Consider the following 18,666-nt stretch of genomic DNA (forward strand, 5'->3'; position numbering starts at 1 on the left):
ATGTTTTAGCATAATGAAAACATAAAGATTGTGTGCAAAATAAATGGAACTATAATTTTCACTGCACTCTTACAGACTAGGGAATTGCAGCAGCCACAAACCTATGCATGCAGATATCAATAGATAGTGTAAAGGTCACTAAAACATTCATGTGTATGTGCACTATACAAAACTGAAGTTATCCTTTACTGAAAATCTCAGTTTGTTGTAGTATCATTGGGTTTAACTACTGATTTTGGCTGGCAGTAGATGGGACTGGGTTGCATTAGCATATTAGTAATGTACTAAATTTTATACAAGATAAAATAATATTTTTATCTCTAAGTTTTAAAGCCGTGAATAAAACTTTAACTTCTGTGATTAACAACACTACCATGAACTCCCAACAAAATCACAGTTCTATAAAAATATCTTTAAAAAACTCCTATTCCTTGAATGGCTTGTTTATCTCACATTAATATGATGATTTACTGAACTATAAACGCATACTTCATTAATTTAATCATATACATGGAAATATACTAAACAAGAGCAGAATAACTTTGCAAAATATTATTTAAATGACTTCTGCATAATAATTAACGGACTTTTATATAAACAATTTGATTTCTCATTATTATTGAGTAATAATTTATACACAGACACAGAGGTACAGTGTGTCTCTCATAACTAGGTATTGTATATATGATAATATAGACCATCATTAAAAATCAATCAGCCAAATCCATATTAAGATGTTAACTGGATGGATGAGAGCTGTGAGAAAGCATTTAGAAAGCTGATTCTGTATCTATTTGTTGAATCAATCTATTATATGCAATTTACCTCAATCTCTGAAGTCTTCTGAATGTACTGCTGTTCTCATAAAATTATCTCAAGCCAGAAATCTGTTCCCCAAATCATCAGACAACCTTGATAACTAAAGCCCATTGTCCAGTGAGACGTGGAAAAACTTAGGTATGGAAGCGTCCAGTTCCCTTGAAACAGAATTGATAAACTAGTTCCTAAATTACCAGCAAGCTGCTTGAAAAACCTCTCCTATCTGACCCATCTAATTTTCAGTGCATTATTTCAGTTGCCCTCAATCTTGGGCAAATGCAAATACATGGAGATGTGTATCATAGGGCAGCTCAGCAGGGCTGTATTCATGTCACTGACTTACACACAAGAGCATGGGAAATTATGGAGAGAATAAATTTTCTAGAACTACCCCGAAGAGAGAGGTCTAAATCCTAATAACCTGTTTATCTGATCTGGCAGCTGCAAATCTAGAAGAGAAAAGATTTTGGAAAGAAGAGCAAAACCCTTGACTGAGACAGAAGAGTAAATGTACATGAGTAAAATTATTTTGCATCTGCCAGACTTGTTCTCTGACACAGCTATGTGACCTTAATAGACAAAATAGCAAACTCTGTTATTTACACGAGTAAGTTGTCACTTTTCATATGATCTTCTCTTTAGTACTTATTAAGTATTAGGTTTAAAAGTAGTGGAAGTAAATCCAGTTGCAGGTTGGATTAAAGTATTGGATATACCTTATAAAAAAATCCAGAACCTTCCAAAAATGATTGATCTAAACCTTAAAGATTTTATTACTTTCTGGCTGATAATCTCCTTCTAAAATAGTGAGAATTAAAAATGGACTAGTATTACATGCAGACGCTGTTATAATCCATTTTTGACTTGATCTGGATGGTGCTTCTATTCAGTTGTGAAAATCCTCATAAAGTATTTTACACCAACTAATCCAAGAGGCTTTGATTTGTAAAATAGCATCATGTGAAAAAAACCAAGACTTATCAATAGTTTGTACTTTTGAGTGTATTGATATTTCCAGAGGACTAACTCTTTTTTTTAAATAAAACGTTTTAATTGTGTCTTGTACCTATCCTGAAAAGTTTTTGAACCTGAAATTGTACACATATTTTTCTTCTGCCACAATCTGAAGCACTAAGAAAGTTAAATTCAGAAACGTCTTATAGACTGTCATCTTCATTACCTTCCCTTTCTGTCTGCTGGGAGTGGGGACAAGCATTCTAAATTTTTTGGTGAAAATGACATCTTGTTCCATTCTGATGTTATTTTTGTTACATACTACATATCAAACTTGGACTGTCTTTGGATATCCAGGCTAGTTCTGCTAATTGAAACTCCTGGAATTAAGAAATCTGTGATCAGAAGTGTGAAGAGAAATACATTACAAATAGGTAACTATGCTCTTTCAACCAGAATTAGCAAGCAGCTCCCTTATCCTTTTCCCCATCTTGTGAGGCTTATTTCTCCAACTCTGTTCTTTTTTTTTTTCTTGAATGATCAATTAAAAAAGTAAGTGCTCTGCTTAACTGTGGAGAAAGGAATGGACTACAGCTGTTCCAAATATTCAGGTATTTACCTGTCACTGTCTTCGTTGCTACCAGAACATTACAGACATATGGGTTAAAAACCCCCAAAACTCCATAGAGCCAATCTAGCAGCCTACTGCTTTAGCCAGTCTTTCTGCCACATTTTAATTCACTGATCTCATATGATTTAAAATTTGAAAGGCCCATACAACTTACTGTTTTGTGCCAGAGCTTGAAGCAGACAGTCCAAGCATCCCTCCAAGCTATCTGCTGTGCTGTCAGTGGATGTTATCTTCAGCTTTTTCAGGGCTTCACTTAAATTATCTGCTTGATAAACACAAAGGAAAAAGAAATCAGGGTCCTCATCAATTTGGTAACAGCACTATAGTCTTGAATGTAAATAGTTACTGTAAACAGTTCCTGTATCAATGAAGAAGACATGCATGGTCTGTATTCTGAGGATACAAAAAGCCAGGAGGCAAAGGTTATAGATGAAATGAAACTTTTCAGATTTATATATACATTTATCACTTTGCATCTGAGAACAGGATGTCACAGCAGGTGACATGACTTTATGAAATACCACTGAACAGCAATTTATCTATCAGTATTTTCTCAGCCTCGCTGGTACAGAAAACCAGCAGCTGTTTCTTTGCTTCTCCTCTTGTGTGTGGGAATGAAATAGAACAGAAATAAGCATATCTTGATCTTCTTCATCAATAGAGGCAAAGTAATTGAAAATGCCAATTTCTGCATGCTGTGTAGGCTTCCATCTTGACTATTCACAGATGCCTAGTGCTAAGCTTAGAGCCGTTTAAGAAGTATGCCACTTTCCACCACAATGTTACAGGCATCATTGTTTATAGGAATTGTGTTAACTCTTTAAACTCAACTGATCCATAAAAACAGATGGCATCTTTTCAAAATAAGAAAGTTCTATTGTGGATTTCAGATAATTAACTCTTCCCTCTTTAAAAAAACCCACCACCGCCCAAATGCAAATGAGATTACATCATTCTCAAAAGACACCTATTTGCCCAGTAAAGATTGGGTTGTATGACTGTTACCATTTTGACGATTCTATCCTTTCATGAGCAAGGTTTAAGACTGCAGCTGCAGCCTGAGCCTCTGGTAAGCCCACTGATGACTAACCTCACTCTGAATGGACTATTCTTTTCAAAATGAGTGCTGATTGCTGATTCAGTTTCCATGCCAACTCTGACAGCAAGCAGAAAGCGTTACTCAAAACAAATAATGTTGAATAGTGTCTCACTGTCTCTTTGTCCCAGTGGCTGATCAAGAGCCTTGACCCAAGCCCAACCCAGCCACAGGTGCAGTTTCTTTTCAGTGCATCACTGGTATTTTCTGAGCCTGACTAGCAGCCAGTGCTGCTTAGAGCTTCCCACCAACGTAGGAAGCCTCCTTGACAGGTGAGCTGGCACCTGCTGTGCTCTGCCTCCTCTTCACTTGCCTATGTATGGGGTGGTGCAAAGGAAAAGAGTGAAGACACAGCAGGCATCCCATGAAAAGGGTGGAATCTCACTGATGGAGCTGCTTTGATTCTCAGCCAAAGCTGTGGCTTTTTTCCAATTCCAATTTTTATTTGCATATGCTTTTGTTGTTCAATATTCCATAGAGATAAAGGTGAGATTCTTAACTTTCTAAAGTGCTCAGTCTTTATATATGAAATTGCTTATATGTTTGTATGATCAGGCAGTTATTTTGTCTATTCATAATGAACACGTTCTTAGCAACACTATAGCCAGGAGTGTCAGTACTCCTTAATGCAACCACACTTGGTTGTGGCTCCTCAAGATCTTAAAAACCTTCCTCCCTACCACCTCCTCACTATGCTGAGCTCCCACCTTCTGGAACAAGCTAACTGGGAAAAAAACCCCTAAGTTTAATTTCCCCTTTTACATACATTACTCTCTAGCAGGCTTACCACAGCACTTTTCTTGAATCACCTTTAGCCAACAGTAAAGTTGAACATGCACTGCAAAGTCTCATTGCTTAAATTCATTATTCAGGATATACAACTAGAATTTGTCAAAAGCCAAAACTTATCAATGACCAGCCCCAGCACTACAATTTTACATTGTGCACTCCACCTCCTGTCATACCTTCTTCACCTGCCTCCTTCTCATATTCTTCTCTTCAGTTTTCTGCTAACATAGCACATAACATAATTCTCTTCCTTCCTTACAGGCATCTCATCTCCTTGGATATTCACACACTTAACTTTGAAGCTATAGCAACATTTACAATAAGAAGACTCGATCTACTATATATATGAAAAGCAAGGGTTCCTATAATCTAGGGAAGAAGAAAATGCAAAGGTAAGAAATTCACTGTCACACCAGATTTTGCAGACTATTGTCAGAGACCACACCCAGATTTTATTTCTCTCTTACAGCCTCTTCTACTTCACTTGCACTCAATATATCACAAGATCCCACTTATTATTTAATTTTTTCTGTGCAGAGATGAGTGTTTTATATAAAATACTTGCTATTTCTTTCACTCCATTCCACATCAGAACCTGCAATAGAGTTAGAAGTCTGCCCAGTCTATTTTCCTACCACTCCCTTCTGCTCAGTGCCATGTAAAGTTTTTCTGGGGAAAGTCCACTATTTTAATACTACACAATTACAGATGATATGCAAAATTATGTATTTTGGGCAAAATTGTTCAATTGTGACTACCCAAATATTTCATTCCCTAGGACAAGGAAATCAATTTTTCATGGTACCAAGCATGTGCACATCCCACTAATATACATGGACATTTAACAGCAATTTTAGACAAACTTCAAGTATCAATGGGCACTTGTGACCATACTGCTTTTAAAATATCTTATGAAGCAATGTTGCACTGCGTGCCAAATTACCTTTCCACTAGGTATACTTGGATGTTGTATTTTTAAAATAATATAATAGGAGAGATTAATTTAGAAACCATATGCATAAAGTTTGCTTCTAAAAAAATTACAATAATCCTCAATTTTCTAATAAGCCTACAACTCTTAACTTCTTGCAGCTTGACAGTTAATCACTCTGTACAAAAGAAGAAAATATAATAGGAGTACTGTAGAGACAACAGATCTCTTGACCCAATGCCACAAAGCCAAGAGCACAGAGGGAAGAAACCATCCTTCAAGAAAGAACTTATTTATTTACTTTGGTTCTTTCTGTCCTAGTCCATCTCCTTTCTAAACTGAATTGATACCTTCAAAGAGAGTTACTTTTGAAACCCAAGAATCTTCAATAGATTCAGAGGTTTTGTTATCTTATATTTTTTTTCTTTTGTTGTTCTGAAGAGAACAAACCCTTATAGTCTGAAATTACACTGACAGGGATATTCAGAGAGAAGTGCTGTAGCGTTCCAGAGGGCTCTCACTATATATTCACACAAGGCTTCCCACCCCTGCTGTTTCACTGTTGCCCCAAACCCATTGTTTAGGGAAGAAGCTGCAAATGCTTCTTTTCCAGTACAAAATCCCTGTTGTTTTCTTTGGATCATCTCCTGCTTACTTTTGTGTCCTCCTCTCTTTCTATAGAAGCTGTTTCCATTAACCTTGCTGCCGCATAGGCTGATCAGACTGTCAGCAATAAAACCCCATCAAATGAAAGCAATATAAGGAATCATTTTGGCTGAGTATCAGAGAAACGTGACTTGGTACATTGTGTCAACATGCAAGTTGTGTGAAGCTCACATTAGGAAGATCTAAGGGTGCAAGGTTAGAATGGCTGAGGTAAGAATTGGCTAGTAATGTTCCCTGTGGCACATCTGATCAACAATGTGGTATCATGTTGTGAATATGTGTGGCATGAAGTCTGACATTTAATACAAGTATCAACTATTTTGTTGATGATCCTAAGCACAGGGAGTCTCTCATATCTGGCTTACTGTATTGCTTTCAGAAAATAAGTTATCTTATCTGGACAAGATAGCTCTGAATCCCACACACCTTAATCCTGTGTATCCTAATGTTACAAACTGATAAGTTAGCAAGTGGAGTCTGCCAAGAGCTGTCAGACCTGTCTGGCCCATTCCATCTACGGTTACATTTTGTTTTCCCCAATAACTACTCCTGCACAAACACTCATAAAAAATGAGGCAGTTTAAATTCTTTGATTACCCACACTGCTTTTTGGTAGCACACTATTACTACTATCTCTTGCAACCTTTTCCTATCTCTTGTGCAGGCATTTCTACAGGGAAAATTAGTCAGAAAGTAACATTAGTGAATGTTTTAATATTCCATTTCACTTCACTGTACTCTTTTTTCTAAGAGCTTTTCTGTGACTCACTCCTGTTTGCAGTCACTGACTTGTTTTATACAAAAGAACTGTTCCTTCATCTAGTAAACATTTGATAGTTCATCAACTTTGTTTAGGGTCAGGGCCTCAGGAGTGCTGGTTAGACTGCAAAAAGTTTGAAAAGGTTCCCAATAGTCTTTCTAGTAATGCAGCTTCTGAGGGTAAGAACCAACTTGCCAATTTTGCTCTGAGTCCATGGCGTCTTCACCCAAATCACAGGAAAAACCCTATTCCAAGACTGATGTTAATAAAGTATGTAGAATGCCTTAGCTGAGTACTTAGATGATCAGCTTTTGTCTGGATCATTTGTTTTTCATATATCTTATAACATTTTATCCAGTATAGATATTTTCTCTACAAAATAAGGATTTTGAACATATCATTAATATTGACTGTATCTTCTCATTGACACTTCATAGATGTGAATGTGTTGTTATTAAAGAGACTATTGCATTGTACATGCAACTTAACAGATAAGGAATTCAAAATTTAATAGATATTGAAATGGGACATACTGAAACATGCTAATCAGACAAAAAAACAAGTTCCAGCAGTTCTGCTATTACAGGGATGGTGGCTGTATTAACATCAGAGTCTTTTGAGTCTGTTCCACTGCCTCTCAGGAAACAATGAGACATCAAAATTGAGCAGAAGGAATGGTGCCATTTTCTGGGTCTCCTTTTGTTATAACGGCATAAATCTCTTAAAAATGTAAGTACATACATGCACATGGGCTAAACTGCAGAAATTACTTCATTTTATGTACAGACTTGAACTTTAGTACCAGACTTTCAGTCCAAACTAAACCATAGGGGAAATCCAACCCAGGCTCACCACAGGTTTTGATGAAAAGTGTATTCTGATGTGATATTATTTGAGAACCTGACACAAAGATCAGATACATAATCTGTTTGGGTGAGATTTATATATTTGGCCTGAATGACTTCTGGCAGCAGAAATCCCAGCAGCTGGTGAGATCTGTAGCACAATTTTGGTCTTTAATGATCCCAGATGCCACTTTCCCAAAGAAAATGGAAGACTGGTGCAAAATCATGAGAACCTTTTAGCCCCCAGGACATTGAATAAGCTGGCAGAAATGTACAGCATGGGTCCTTTTTGAACCTATATAAACTGAGCCACATCCTTGTCGTAATTTTTCAGAGGATACCTAGTCCCATACAAATGTTCACATCGACAGGCAAAATACTTCAAATACAGAGTTTATTGAGGACAGAAGAATCTTTTTCTCACATTCAGCCCATTGCCAAAAAATACTCTATCCTCTTCTGTCTTTGTAGCAACTGCCCTCAAGCACTCTCAAGTGTACAATATTTTCTGCCAAACCGCCCAAACCCATCATTAGAGACAACTCTCTGCTCCTAGCCCATCCACAAAATTTTTAAATCTGGCTTCTAATCAGGAGGTATCTATATTCTGTCAGAGGGCAGCAGTGAAGAATTAGATTTTTATTAGTAATGCCAGAAGGCCTGTACAGACATACAAGCCCAACATCTTAATCAGGAAAGAATTTTTTTTTGTTTTAAACAGAAGCCCTGTTAGTTTCTGTCTTACCATGTTCATTGAGGCCGGTTAATGCTTTTTTCCCAAGAAAATTTCTAGTTCCAGGGATATAATGATGGATCATTAACTGCAGGGCTCCTTCTGCAACCTGTTTTTTACTTGGGTACATTTGCTCTACTTTTCTAGCATAGTAACTAATTTTAATGAGAGTGTCTATTTTTGACAGCAGTTCAGCTGCTTCATTCTTAAACACCTTCTGAATCTTAGATATATGCCATCTGGTCTTAGAGACTTGTTACTCTTTCATTTATCCTCTTGCTTCTGCATCTGTTCTTCTGACATGGGGCTTCATTTTTATTACCTGAAAGTACTGACACGCCATGACTCACTGCTACCTGAGCACTAAGCTACCTAATTAGTTTTTGTAATTATCAGGTCAGCCTATACACACTAACAGCTACTTAGTCAATCTGTATTCAAAATTAGGATAGAAACCTAAAGCAAATGGCATCAACCAGCAGTCAGTACACTTGGAATCTGCTGCCAATGCAAATTTTCTGTTTGCTTTCCCCCCCCACCCCCGCCCCTTGTAGGACATTTGGTAACTTTGAAAACTTTGAAAATAATTTCATGTATTGTTTTTACTGTAGCCACAGATAAACCACAGATTCTTATATAAAAAACATTTACACTATGCCAAGTGGTAATATGTAATTGGTTCCTGCACATTAATGATCCTCTATTACTTAAATCATGACTTGCAAAGGCTATAAGAATGACATTTCAGAAGATTTTGCAGAACCTTGGAAATTTTTTTTCCTCTTTCCTAGGAAAACATGGTACAGATTTCGGTATCTTTATATTTCATAATTAAAGACTGCAGATCTGGAATTATTTTAAGATCTAAAGAAACAGAACAAAATTCAGTGAAATCAACTTAACTCTACTGCTTTACATAAAGCCTTAAAATATTTTGCTTAAAACCAGTCCTAGAAGAAGAATGAAATAGATTTTTCTCACTTAATAGAAAACTGCTTGATAAAGGGAGTCTGTAGTGGATAAATTTTATTTAAAAATCAGCTAACGATAGAAAAAGTAACTATTCCAAATAATTTTGTTCTCAGTTTATGGAAAGATCCTTTCTGATACTCTATTACTAGCAGTAGTTGAAAAAACTATCAAGATGACAACCAATTTGTAAAGAATTACAATTTAATTGACAAGATTGCATTTGTATTTGCATATTTTATTTTCATATAGCTTTTTTTCTCCATGTACCTCATCTTTACTGAGTCATATTATCAAAATGGTTTTAAACACACAAAGTTCCAGAATTAAATCAACCCACATATATTTCACCATGTAAAATATTTACCATACAATACAGCGCATGCCAAGATGTACACATGAAGAATACTGCTTTATCCAAGGGACACCTCCCTGTTTCAGGACAAATGTTCTGTCAAAGAACAGCTGAATGTCTTTTCATATCCTCCTTCTTGGCAAGCGGTTCTCCTTTTATTTACCAGGTACTACTAAAAGATGAAGGATTGTTTCCTTTTTCACTGGCAATTATAAAGTTACTATCATTACATTATGTCATCATGCTTCAAAGATATGAATGTGCCAGCTTTCAGAAGGTATTTATGAAGTATGAGGGAAGCAATGCACTGTGTAAGTGAACGGGAGAACTGCAAATTTAGGGTTAAAAGTATTTATGTGGGAAATGGGGTTTTCAACATGAGATTTTCAGGTTCCAGAATTCCTGCACACTCTGGATTCTGCAGGAGTCTTCAGATGCAGGTACAGATGACACCCAGCACTTCTATAAAGCAGAGCACAACACATCCTGAACAGGTATCAAGAGAGTGTCAGGTATCACATGGGGCAGAAGGGGATCCCGCTCTTTGTGGGAACATTCAACTGTAAATGCTTCTCCCTAATGCCCACCTCTCCTTAGTTTATGACATGGCTTCAAAGTACTGCAACATAAAAGGCAAGGGAACGTCTCCTCCACCAGATTATTGCAGATTACTGCCCACCCTATGCACAGAATGAAAAAAAAATTAGTGGGGGAAAAACAACAGGACCAAAATAGTACCTTAAATTACTAATGTTACTTCAGACAGTAGTCCAAACCTGCTTCTTGCTCATGCAAGAACTCATCAAGCAAATTAAAATGGACAGCCTAAAGCAGACAGTTGGAACAGAATATAGCTCTTCCTGAAGAATCAGTAAATGACAGAAACAGGATCTTGGAAAAAAGGGAGTAACCTTAATGCTAATCAAATCTATCATTCCCTACAATGCTGTAGGGAATATACTGCTCCATATAATCATATGGAGCAGTATAGAAGAGACAACCTGCATGTCTGCATGTGTCTATGCACACACACAAGGAGCTAGCAGGGTTTGCATCACTGTACTGCCTCTTTTTTTATTTATTTTAGGTGGTTTATTCTGTTCTTTTGTTTTCTTTCTTTTCCTTTTCTGCTCCTCCAGATGATTTCTGCCTGAAGCACTTTTAATCTAGCAAGCAAGAGTCACTTTGTCAAGTCACGACAGCAAGAACAGGTGCTAGAAAACAGAAGAAAATTAAACTACTGAGACAGTACAGTCTAGAAACAGCACATTTAAAACTAAATGTATCAAGCTTTTTCAGCTTTATCTTTTTTTTAGATGATCTTTGCCTACACTACTGTGTCCAACTTTTTCTGACTATACCTGCTCTAAAAGTCTTGGTCCTAATGTGACTCAAGTTAGCTGATTACAAATGCCAGCCTAGACATTACACAAACAAATAAGAGGAAAACACTTTCCTAAAGAGCTTTTTAATTTTTTGTTAAATTATTTCCCTTACTATATTAGAACACTGGTTTCTTTGTGGTGTAATTTAACGAGGTTGCCAATCCTCTGTACTTTTTCCAAGTTCTATACAAAATATGGCTTATTAACCAACAAAATAACACATATAGAATGCTACAAGTTAGTCTGAATGGACTTCTGTAGATGTTATAATGCAGGACAACAATTTAGACTTCAAATCCTAATCAATTTAACCAGCTTACTCTATTGTTAGCTTTTTAGATAAACAAGTTAAATTACTTTTTCTTACTGAGCCTAAAAACAAACCAATCAACCAACCAAATAAATAAAAACCAGGTCATACAAAGCTGAGAATACAAAGTTCCAGAACTAAGAAAAATTCTCTTTGACTTCAACAAGCTCCAGTTCTGGTCTTTGGCCTACCCTCTGCAAGTAAGTCCATACCAACTGTGCAAGTACACGGTGCAATATCTGTCATAACTATCCTTATACTAGTTTGAGTTACTGAACAAATACAGGATTTGATTCTGTATAAAGCCCTCAGGCACATCTTTCACCAGCAACAGTGAGAATTTTGTCTGGGTAAGATACCTAGTTTCAAAATTGGTACTGCTAGCTCTAATTGTATGTCACATCAGTGTTCTTCTGTCAGATGCTATGAAATACTAATCTCTGACTAGGCAGCTGTTTTCTAGCTATCATGACTCCCCTGAAAACCTTAAATATGGGAAGGAAGCACCTGAAAGGAATAGGGTGAACCACGAGTCCACAGAGTGTTAGAGATTTTGTTTATTTTCTTTTAGGCTGCCTGGTTTGAAGGTCATAGAATCATGGGCTCTTTAAGGCTGGAAAAGACCTCCAAGATCATTGGCTCTACCCTTTGACTAAACACCACCATGCAAACTAAAACATATTGAGAAGTGCCACATCCACCCATTTTTTTAACACGTCCAGGGATGGTGACTTTACTATTTCTCTGGGGACCTTTTTCCTTTCAGTGAAGAAATTTTTCCTAATATCCGACCTGAGCCTCCTCAGCACAATTTGAGGTCATTTCCTCTTGTCCCAGTTACCTGGGAGAAGAGGCCAACACCCACCTTGCTCCAAACATCTTTCAGGGACTTGTTTTACCATTCTTTTCTCCGGACTGAACAACCTCAGGTCCCTCAGCTGCTTCCTGGGCTAATCATCATCCTGTCATTTACTGGAGGCAATAGAGATTCTCCGTTTTCAGGTATTTCTTACTGACAATAAATAAATCCATGATGATGCCAGAAAAGGAGGAGTCACATAAATTTGCATGGTCTTAATTTTTACCAGAATCCTTAAATGGAAATTTGACATCACTATTACCAGTGGTTACTGATATCATAAATTAAGTCTCTTTAATATTGAAATATTTTTCAATCTTTTTTATAAAATACATTATTTAAGTTTGTTCATTAAAAAGCCTGTTTCTAAGCTCTGCTTTTAATATGACCACTAATTGTGTATATAAAAACACCTTTCTGAAATTCACCTTTCTGAAATTCAAAAAATAGTGATACCTGAATTACCATACATCTCCTAACTATCTTATCTACCTTACAGAAATGACAACCTCTGAAGCAGCCTTCATCTTTGCATTAAGGGAAGGTATATGTGTAATTTTGCGTAGTATGAAAGTACATCAAGTTTTCTGACACATCCTCTACAAGCATTTCAAAAATAGTAAGTTAAGAAACAAAATCTCAGCCCTTGTCCTGTTGGCTGTTAATAAAATTCCATCTGGTCACTTAGGAAGTATGCCAACATTACCACACAAAGAGCTTTTAAGCTGTTTGAATGTTCAAGAGTCATTTGACAGCTTTTTTATTTACCTTTTTTTTTTTTTTGTCAAATATGCACCTAATACTATACAGATGGCTAGGTTCTAACAAGTTTGCTTGTATGCAATCTTGAAACTAACCTTGAAAGTAAACTGCTGAGGTTTTGCTTTGGGGTGTTGCTTGGGTTATACGTTTTTTCCTAACATTTAGGATTGTTCAGTCTACTGCTGCTCCAAGTTCCTTATTAGGCAAATACAAAGCGAAAGTGAAAACTTGGTGCCTGGCTTTTCTGAAATTGCAAACATAGTAAGAATCTGCTCAACCTGCTCAAAAACAACAGAATAGGAGTAGGGGAAAGGGAGCTGAAGTCTCAGTAGACAGCAAGTTAAAGAAATGTTCACTGACAAAAATCTTCAAAGGGAAAGAAACCCAAGAACCACTCTGGGCAACGAGAGAGACTTCAGTAGCAGATGGAGACTATTCTCAGTGTATATTTTCTGTATATCTTTTAGTGCCAAAATCAGTTCTAGATTTAGTCTCTTGACAGTGTGATAACAGATGTGTATTTAATACAGAAAAATAATTTTCACACTGTAATTTATATTCAAATTTGTATTGGAAAATCAAAATTGGTTTGCCAAAAAAGCCCCAGCCCCCCATTTAAAAAAATATAATTTCTGAGTGACCTGATCCAGCTTCAAAGTTACCCAGCTTGGCACAGGAGACTGAATTAGCTGATGCCATCAATGACTTCATTTTTCGTGTGAAGCTGTTAGTCCATGTGATGAGGCTGTGTAAATCACTAACACTTAACAGTGAATTTGCTTGGTCTGGTCTATTGCCTTCTACAATCATTATAATGACCAAATTATCAGGAGGATTCAATATGTTACAAGTCTTGCAGGGGTAATGTTGGTCATCCACTTCTGCATGATACTGAGCCAAAAAGGACAGGTGAAACAACACTGAATGGTCCACCAGGCTCTCAGCTGGAGGATCAGCTGTCTGGGATTCAAGAAATCCAGTCAGACAAGAATGCTGAATTTCACTTGAAGTGGTTTAGTAACGCTTTCTCCTCATTCATATCCCTCAACTTCTTTTAACTGAATCAAGTATAAAATCTGTTAGTTAAGAAAATCAATTTGTATCTTAAATTTCTGTAGGATAAGCACTCACTATGCAGGCAAGGGTCTGATTCTGTCACTATTTATAGATGGATAACTGAGTAGTCTTACACTTCTGCATACATTCTAAGGTCCTGACATACACTGAGATAATAAAGGGAATAAACCTGTAAAAACATAAAGTATTTTAACTGTTGTTTTAATTAAATTGTAGGCAATTCAACCAAATGAAGTTTTGGAAAGGATCTGAGTAGAAAGATCTTGGCTTTGATGTTCTCTTTAAATTTTTTACTTTGGATTTAATTAAACTAGCTACTCCAATATTCAAAGCTATAGATTAGAAACAGAGCAATCCACTACAGAACATAAAATGTATCTGAGCAGTGGAAAATAGACTAACCTAGGAAAAGCTGTGAAGATTTAAGGAAAGACCATTATAGATCCAATAACAGAATATAATGGTCTTTCTACACATATTCTGTGTGCTATATTTTTGTTTTGTGCTATGTTTTTAAAGGTATCTTGACACCTTAAATGAAGTTGTAATTGAAATAAATAATTTATGGAATCTGCTTTTGTATTCTTGGTCTGAGATCTTACATTTTTATAAGTTAATAACTTGAATTTCCCTGTCCTTTTCCAGGCAAAGAAACTGTCTTGTTTGTTGGGTCTTCAAGCAGCTTATTTTAAATTCAAGGTTGATCAGAACACTCTAGCAACCCATTTTCTCCTGGTCCATCTATCAACCTGAGTTTCTCTGTGGCAGCTGCTACCGGTGTCTGGTGCTGAAAGAGTCCCCTTTGCATGTCAGTTCTGTGAGAAACCTCTCTGACATCTGACACAGAACAGATACCAGATATTGAAAAGCCTGGGGGCTCACACAACAGTTCAATGAAATCTCAACAAGGAAAGTAAGTAAGCATTTACCCTGATACAATTATAAAGGTCATTTTGTATTATATTCTTTTACATTTAACATAGAAATATAAATATTAAATAAAACAAATTTTAAAAGGTAGCAATTAAGTTAGCTTAGCAGTTCCTAATTAAAAAGACATAAGGCATTTTGTTATGCAACAACACTCATGCAAGTTCCATTTTCCTTCTTGCCAAGATACATATCCTAAACCAGCTGATCTACTACACTCATCCCCGCAGCTATCTTTTTATGGAAACACACAGTTTTCCCCCAGTTTTCCTTCTATTCCAGCAGAAGGCTGAATTGCAGCCTCTGCATCTTGTCAGACTGGGGGACTTCACAATGATGTTCCAAAGGGTACATATTCCTTCGATGCAAAGTCTTAATGGTGATTTATGGTGTACTCAGAGGACTTCAAAATTTGTGTTTAATTTGGTTTTATTTTTCCCCAAAATCACCCCAAAAGTCCTTACTTTTAATTACAAGCTGCATGATAATTACAAACCATGCATGAAAGCTTTTAACCCTGAAAATACATTGTTAGAATTTGATGAGTGTGTACAAGTAAATTCCTAACTAAAGTGGCTTGTCATTTGTGTTGTTATTGTTAGGTTTTTGGTGAAAGTTTCTTAGAAACAGATTAGTTACAAATCTAATAAGCGCCTCTAAACCCTTTTATTTACAAATGTCTTACAATCAAACACTCTTATGGTTGTAAGTACTTGTTTGCCTGTATTATCCTACCTAATGTACTTTCACCAAAGCATTTTTGTCCCAAGGAGAAAATCCGAGAGAAAGACTAGCAAATAAAAATGCACCTTTCTACCTAAACACTCAACTGTTAAGACCTGTAACTAAGAAATTCCCTTTGACCACAGAAGGGCCAATAGATATGTGACAGACTTCTCATGCCTTGGAGAAAACGGCTTTTAGTATTCTCTAATGTCAGTGAAGAATAAAGAGGAAATTAAGTCAGTTTTGGAAATCCCTGCTTCTTGGCTGGTGAAATGGCACTAATCGTCCAATTCAGCAGTTTAGTAAAAATTACTAAAATGGCCTGAAATCAACCATATGCACTTTGCAGGCAGACTGAGGTGCCCACATATCACAAATTGAAGGCTACATTGTCAGCATCATTTGTCTATAAGCTTTTAGGGACAAAGTGTACCTCTAGAGTTTTTAGCTTGCTTTTATATCTATCATGCATAGCTTTAAACCTGGTCTTATTAAGATTAGCAGGCATCTGTGGTTAATCCCTCTAGTGATAAATAGCTGCCTATTAATGCAGTTATTTATTTACACCTAGGAATGCATAGGATGTAGAGCATCAATAAAAACACTGCAGTGATGGGATCAGCTCAGATCCTCTCTAAAGGAAAAGTATTCAATTGAGTCTTCATGTAAGACTGACACAAAACTATGGAATCTGATGGCAAAATTAAAATGGTGCACAAACTACTCAATATAACCCTGTTTGACACAAAAATTTTCACAAAACCCACTAGTATTCTGCATGGCTGCTGTAGTTACAAGTGATCATTAACCTCTGCCCAGCCTTCAAGAGCTTTATTTAGTAAAATTCATACAAGAGTGACAATGCAGTAAACATGATACTGATGTTCTGATGCAGCACATTACAGTACATGGGCACAGCTGGATAAATCACAATCCAATTGTTACGGTTCTCAAGTATTGCTTCAAAAAACTGTGATGAGTATTTGAATGAGTGAGATGATGCAATAGGTATGCACTGAAAATATGGTTTTGGAGAGAGAAAATCTGACAGCACAAACCAGGGGGAAAAAATCTCAGAAAGAGAGGGCTACTTCCTATGTCTTAAATCTCAGGACTCTTAATTAAGCTATTAATCCCCCATTCAATCAACTGTGTTTGGGCAACATCCCAAAAACAAGTGAAAAGCTCCCTAGAGATACATATTTACAGGAGGCCTAATAAAAAAAGGCAAACAAGACTTCTTTTCAAAAAGAAATGTAACTTTTAAAGATGAAAAATTTCTGCAAAATGCCATTCACTAGATTAAATTGCAAGTCATTTGCTTCCCCCACAAGCAGGGTCTGACTGTGTGCAAAGTGGAGGAGTGCTTTGCTTTCTCTGCTTAATAACCAGCTCTTAGACTAGGTAAAGAGTCATATTGACAGAAACTGAAAGGGGTCAGGTTCTGCACACAGTCTGCAGGTCTCAAAGATGAAGGGCAGATGGGAAGTACAAACAAGTCCTTGGGATACATTTCACAAGGGATGCAAGGATCTGTGACAACTTGATACAGTTGCACATGCTATGTCCCCAAATGAAGAATGCCCACTGTACTCTTAGAAACGTTTATTCCTTTGCTGACCATGAAGATCTTGACTGATCCTTAAATCACAGGGGAAGAAAAAAGCATCAAGTTTATATGCAGAGATGACTGGAGGAAGCCTACCTCCCATCGACTCTTTTATCAGACACCAGATTCTGGAGAAATATTACTTTTCCTTTTAAGTACCAATGCATTTGGCTTATACCCAGATCCAGAACTCTCTTAGTTCTCTCAGGCAGCTTATTAACCAAATTCATATATTACTCTTACTGGTATCTCTGAGGGTATGGCTCTTCTAGGCCCTGCTTCCAACGTGTCCTGTAAACACAGGCAACAGAGGAATTCTTAGGAGAAAGAATCCAACACAAAGCACATGGCAACAATTTGAAAGTACCTTTTGCACATTAGTGTGAACATGAAAATAAACCAAATGCTATCCTCTACCTGAAGGGATTTAATAAAAATTTCTCCAAAACATACTCAAATTTTTGTATTTTTCATGTGAGGACAGAAATACCTTTCATTTCTTATGTTGAGACATATTTTATATTGGATGGGGCTTGAGCAGCCTGTTCTAGTGAAAAGTGTCCCTGCTCATTGCAGAGGGCTTGGGACTAGATGACCTTTGATGTCCCTTCCAACCCAACCAATTCTATAATTGTATATTAAACAGTCATTGCCATTGCATAAAAAATTAGTAGTCACGCAAAAAAGTGCTGCAACTAAAACCCTTCACCTTTAAAAAATATGCCTTATTTAACACAGTAGGAACACACATCACTATTGGGTCTTATATCCTGGTCAGTTTGAGGGTACAGCTTTAATTTCAGGCAGAAAAAAAGCTTTGACTTTTGGAGCTCTTCCTTGCATAAAGATGTGCCTGTCCCAAAGAAGGCAAAGTTGGTAACCCACTTGTGCCTCTTCCTCCATTCACATTTGAAAAGAAAAAAGGTTTCAAACTTCCTTAGAAAACATGCAGGCATCCAGCTCTAAGAAATAATTTCAAGCCCTGGGCTTAAGGCAGAAATCATGCTGATCAGAAAATGGCATGCATATTAATTAAGGGTGATTTCCTGCTGAGTTTGGAAGTTCATCCTCTTCTGGACTCTCCAAGCACTTTTTATTTACACAGCCAGAACTCTTGGCTCAGGTTTCTAAATGCCACATTGGAAACCAGCACCTAAAATTCAGAGCATATGTGAAATGCAGTCTGCCCCTAACCAGGCATCTATGGAGAAACTGCCACTACAGTATTCCAGGATATTCATGGCATTTATTTTATACAAACTCTTAGGAGGACTGAGCTACTGATCAGCTGCCAGTCCTTTTGCCAATAGGAAGGAAAGAAGCAGGGATACTTCAGAAGGAAGACACAAACAACAGAAGTCAAAACGCAGCATGATTTTTGAGGCAATTCCTGACTAGCTCCAGCATGTCACAAGGATGTGGCAGCCTTTGGCATAACTGAGTGCACTTATTTATGGACC

At 36.9% G+C, this 18,666-nt stretch overlaps 2 protein-coding genes across 4 annotated transcripts in view; one reads left to right on the forward strand and one right to left on the reverse strand.

The window, feature by feature from the left end:
- Positions 1-18,666, forward strand: part of TSPAN5 (tetraspanin 5) — a 244,698-nt gene that overhangs the window by 141,936 nt on the left and 84,096 nt on the right. The gene's annotated exons all lie outside the window — the stretch shown is intronic.
- RAP1GDS1 (Rap1 GTPase-GDP dissociation stimulator 1) overlaps positions 1-18,666 on the reverse strand; it is a 90,659-nt gene that overhangs the window by 56,313 nt on the left and 15,680 nt on the right. For 2 of the 3 annotated variants that reach the window (XM_054295975.1, XM_054295977.1), the window contains exon 2: positions 2,559-2,669. In XM_054295975.1, the coding sequence (XP_054151950.1) occupies positions 2,559-2,669 (111 nt within the window). The remainder of the gene's footprint in view (positions 1-2,558; positions 2,670-18,666) is intronic. The other variant, XM_054295976.1, reaches the window with a different exon arrangement.

The sequence above is a fragment of the Melozone crissalis genome, unplaced genomic scaffold, assembly GCF_028551555.1.
Source record: "Melozone crissalis strain CALT ecotype California unplaced genomic scaffold, PUWL_Pcris_2 ptg000006l_1, whole genome shotgun sequence".
Classification (NCBI taxonomy): Eukaryota; Metazoa; Chordata; class Aves; order Passeriformes; family Passerellidae; genus Melozone; species Melozone crissalis.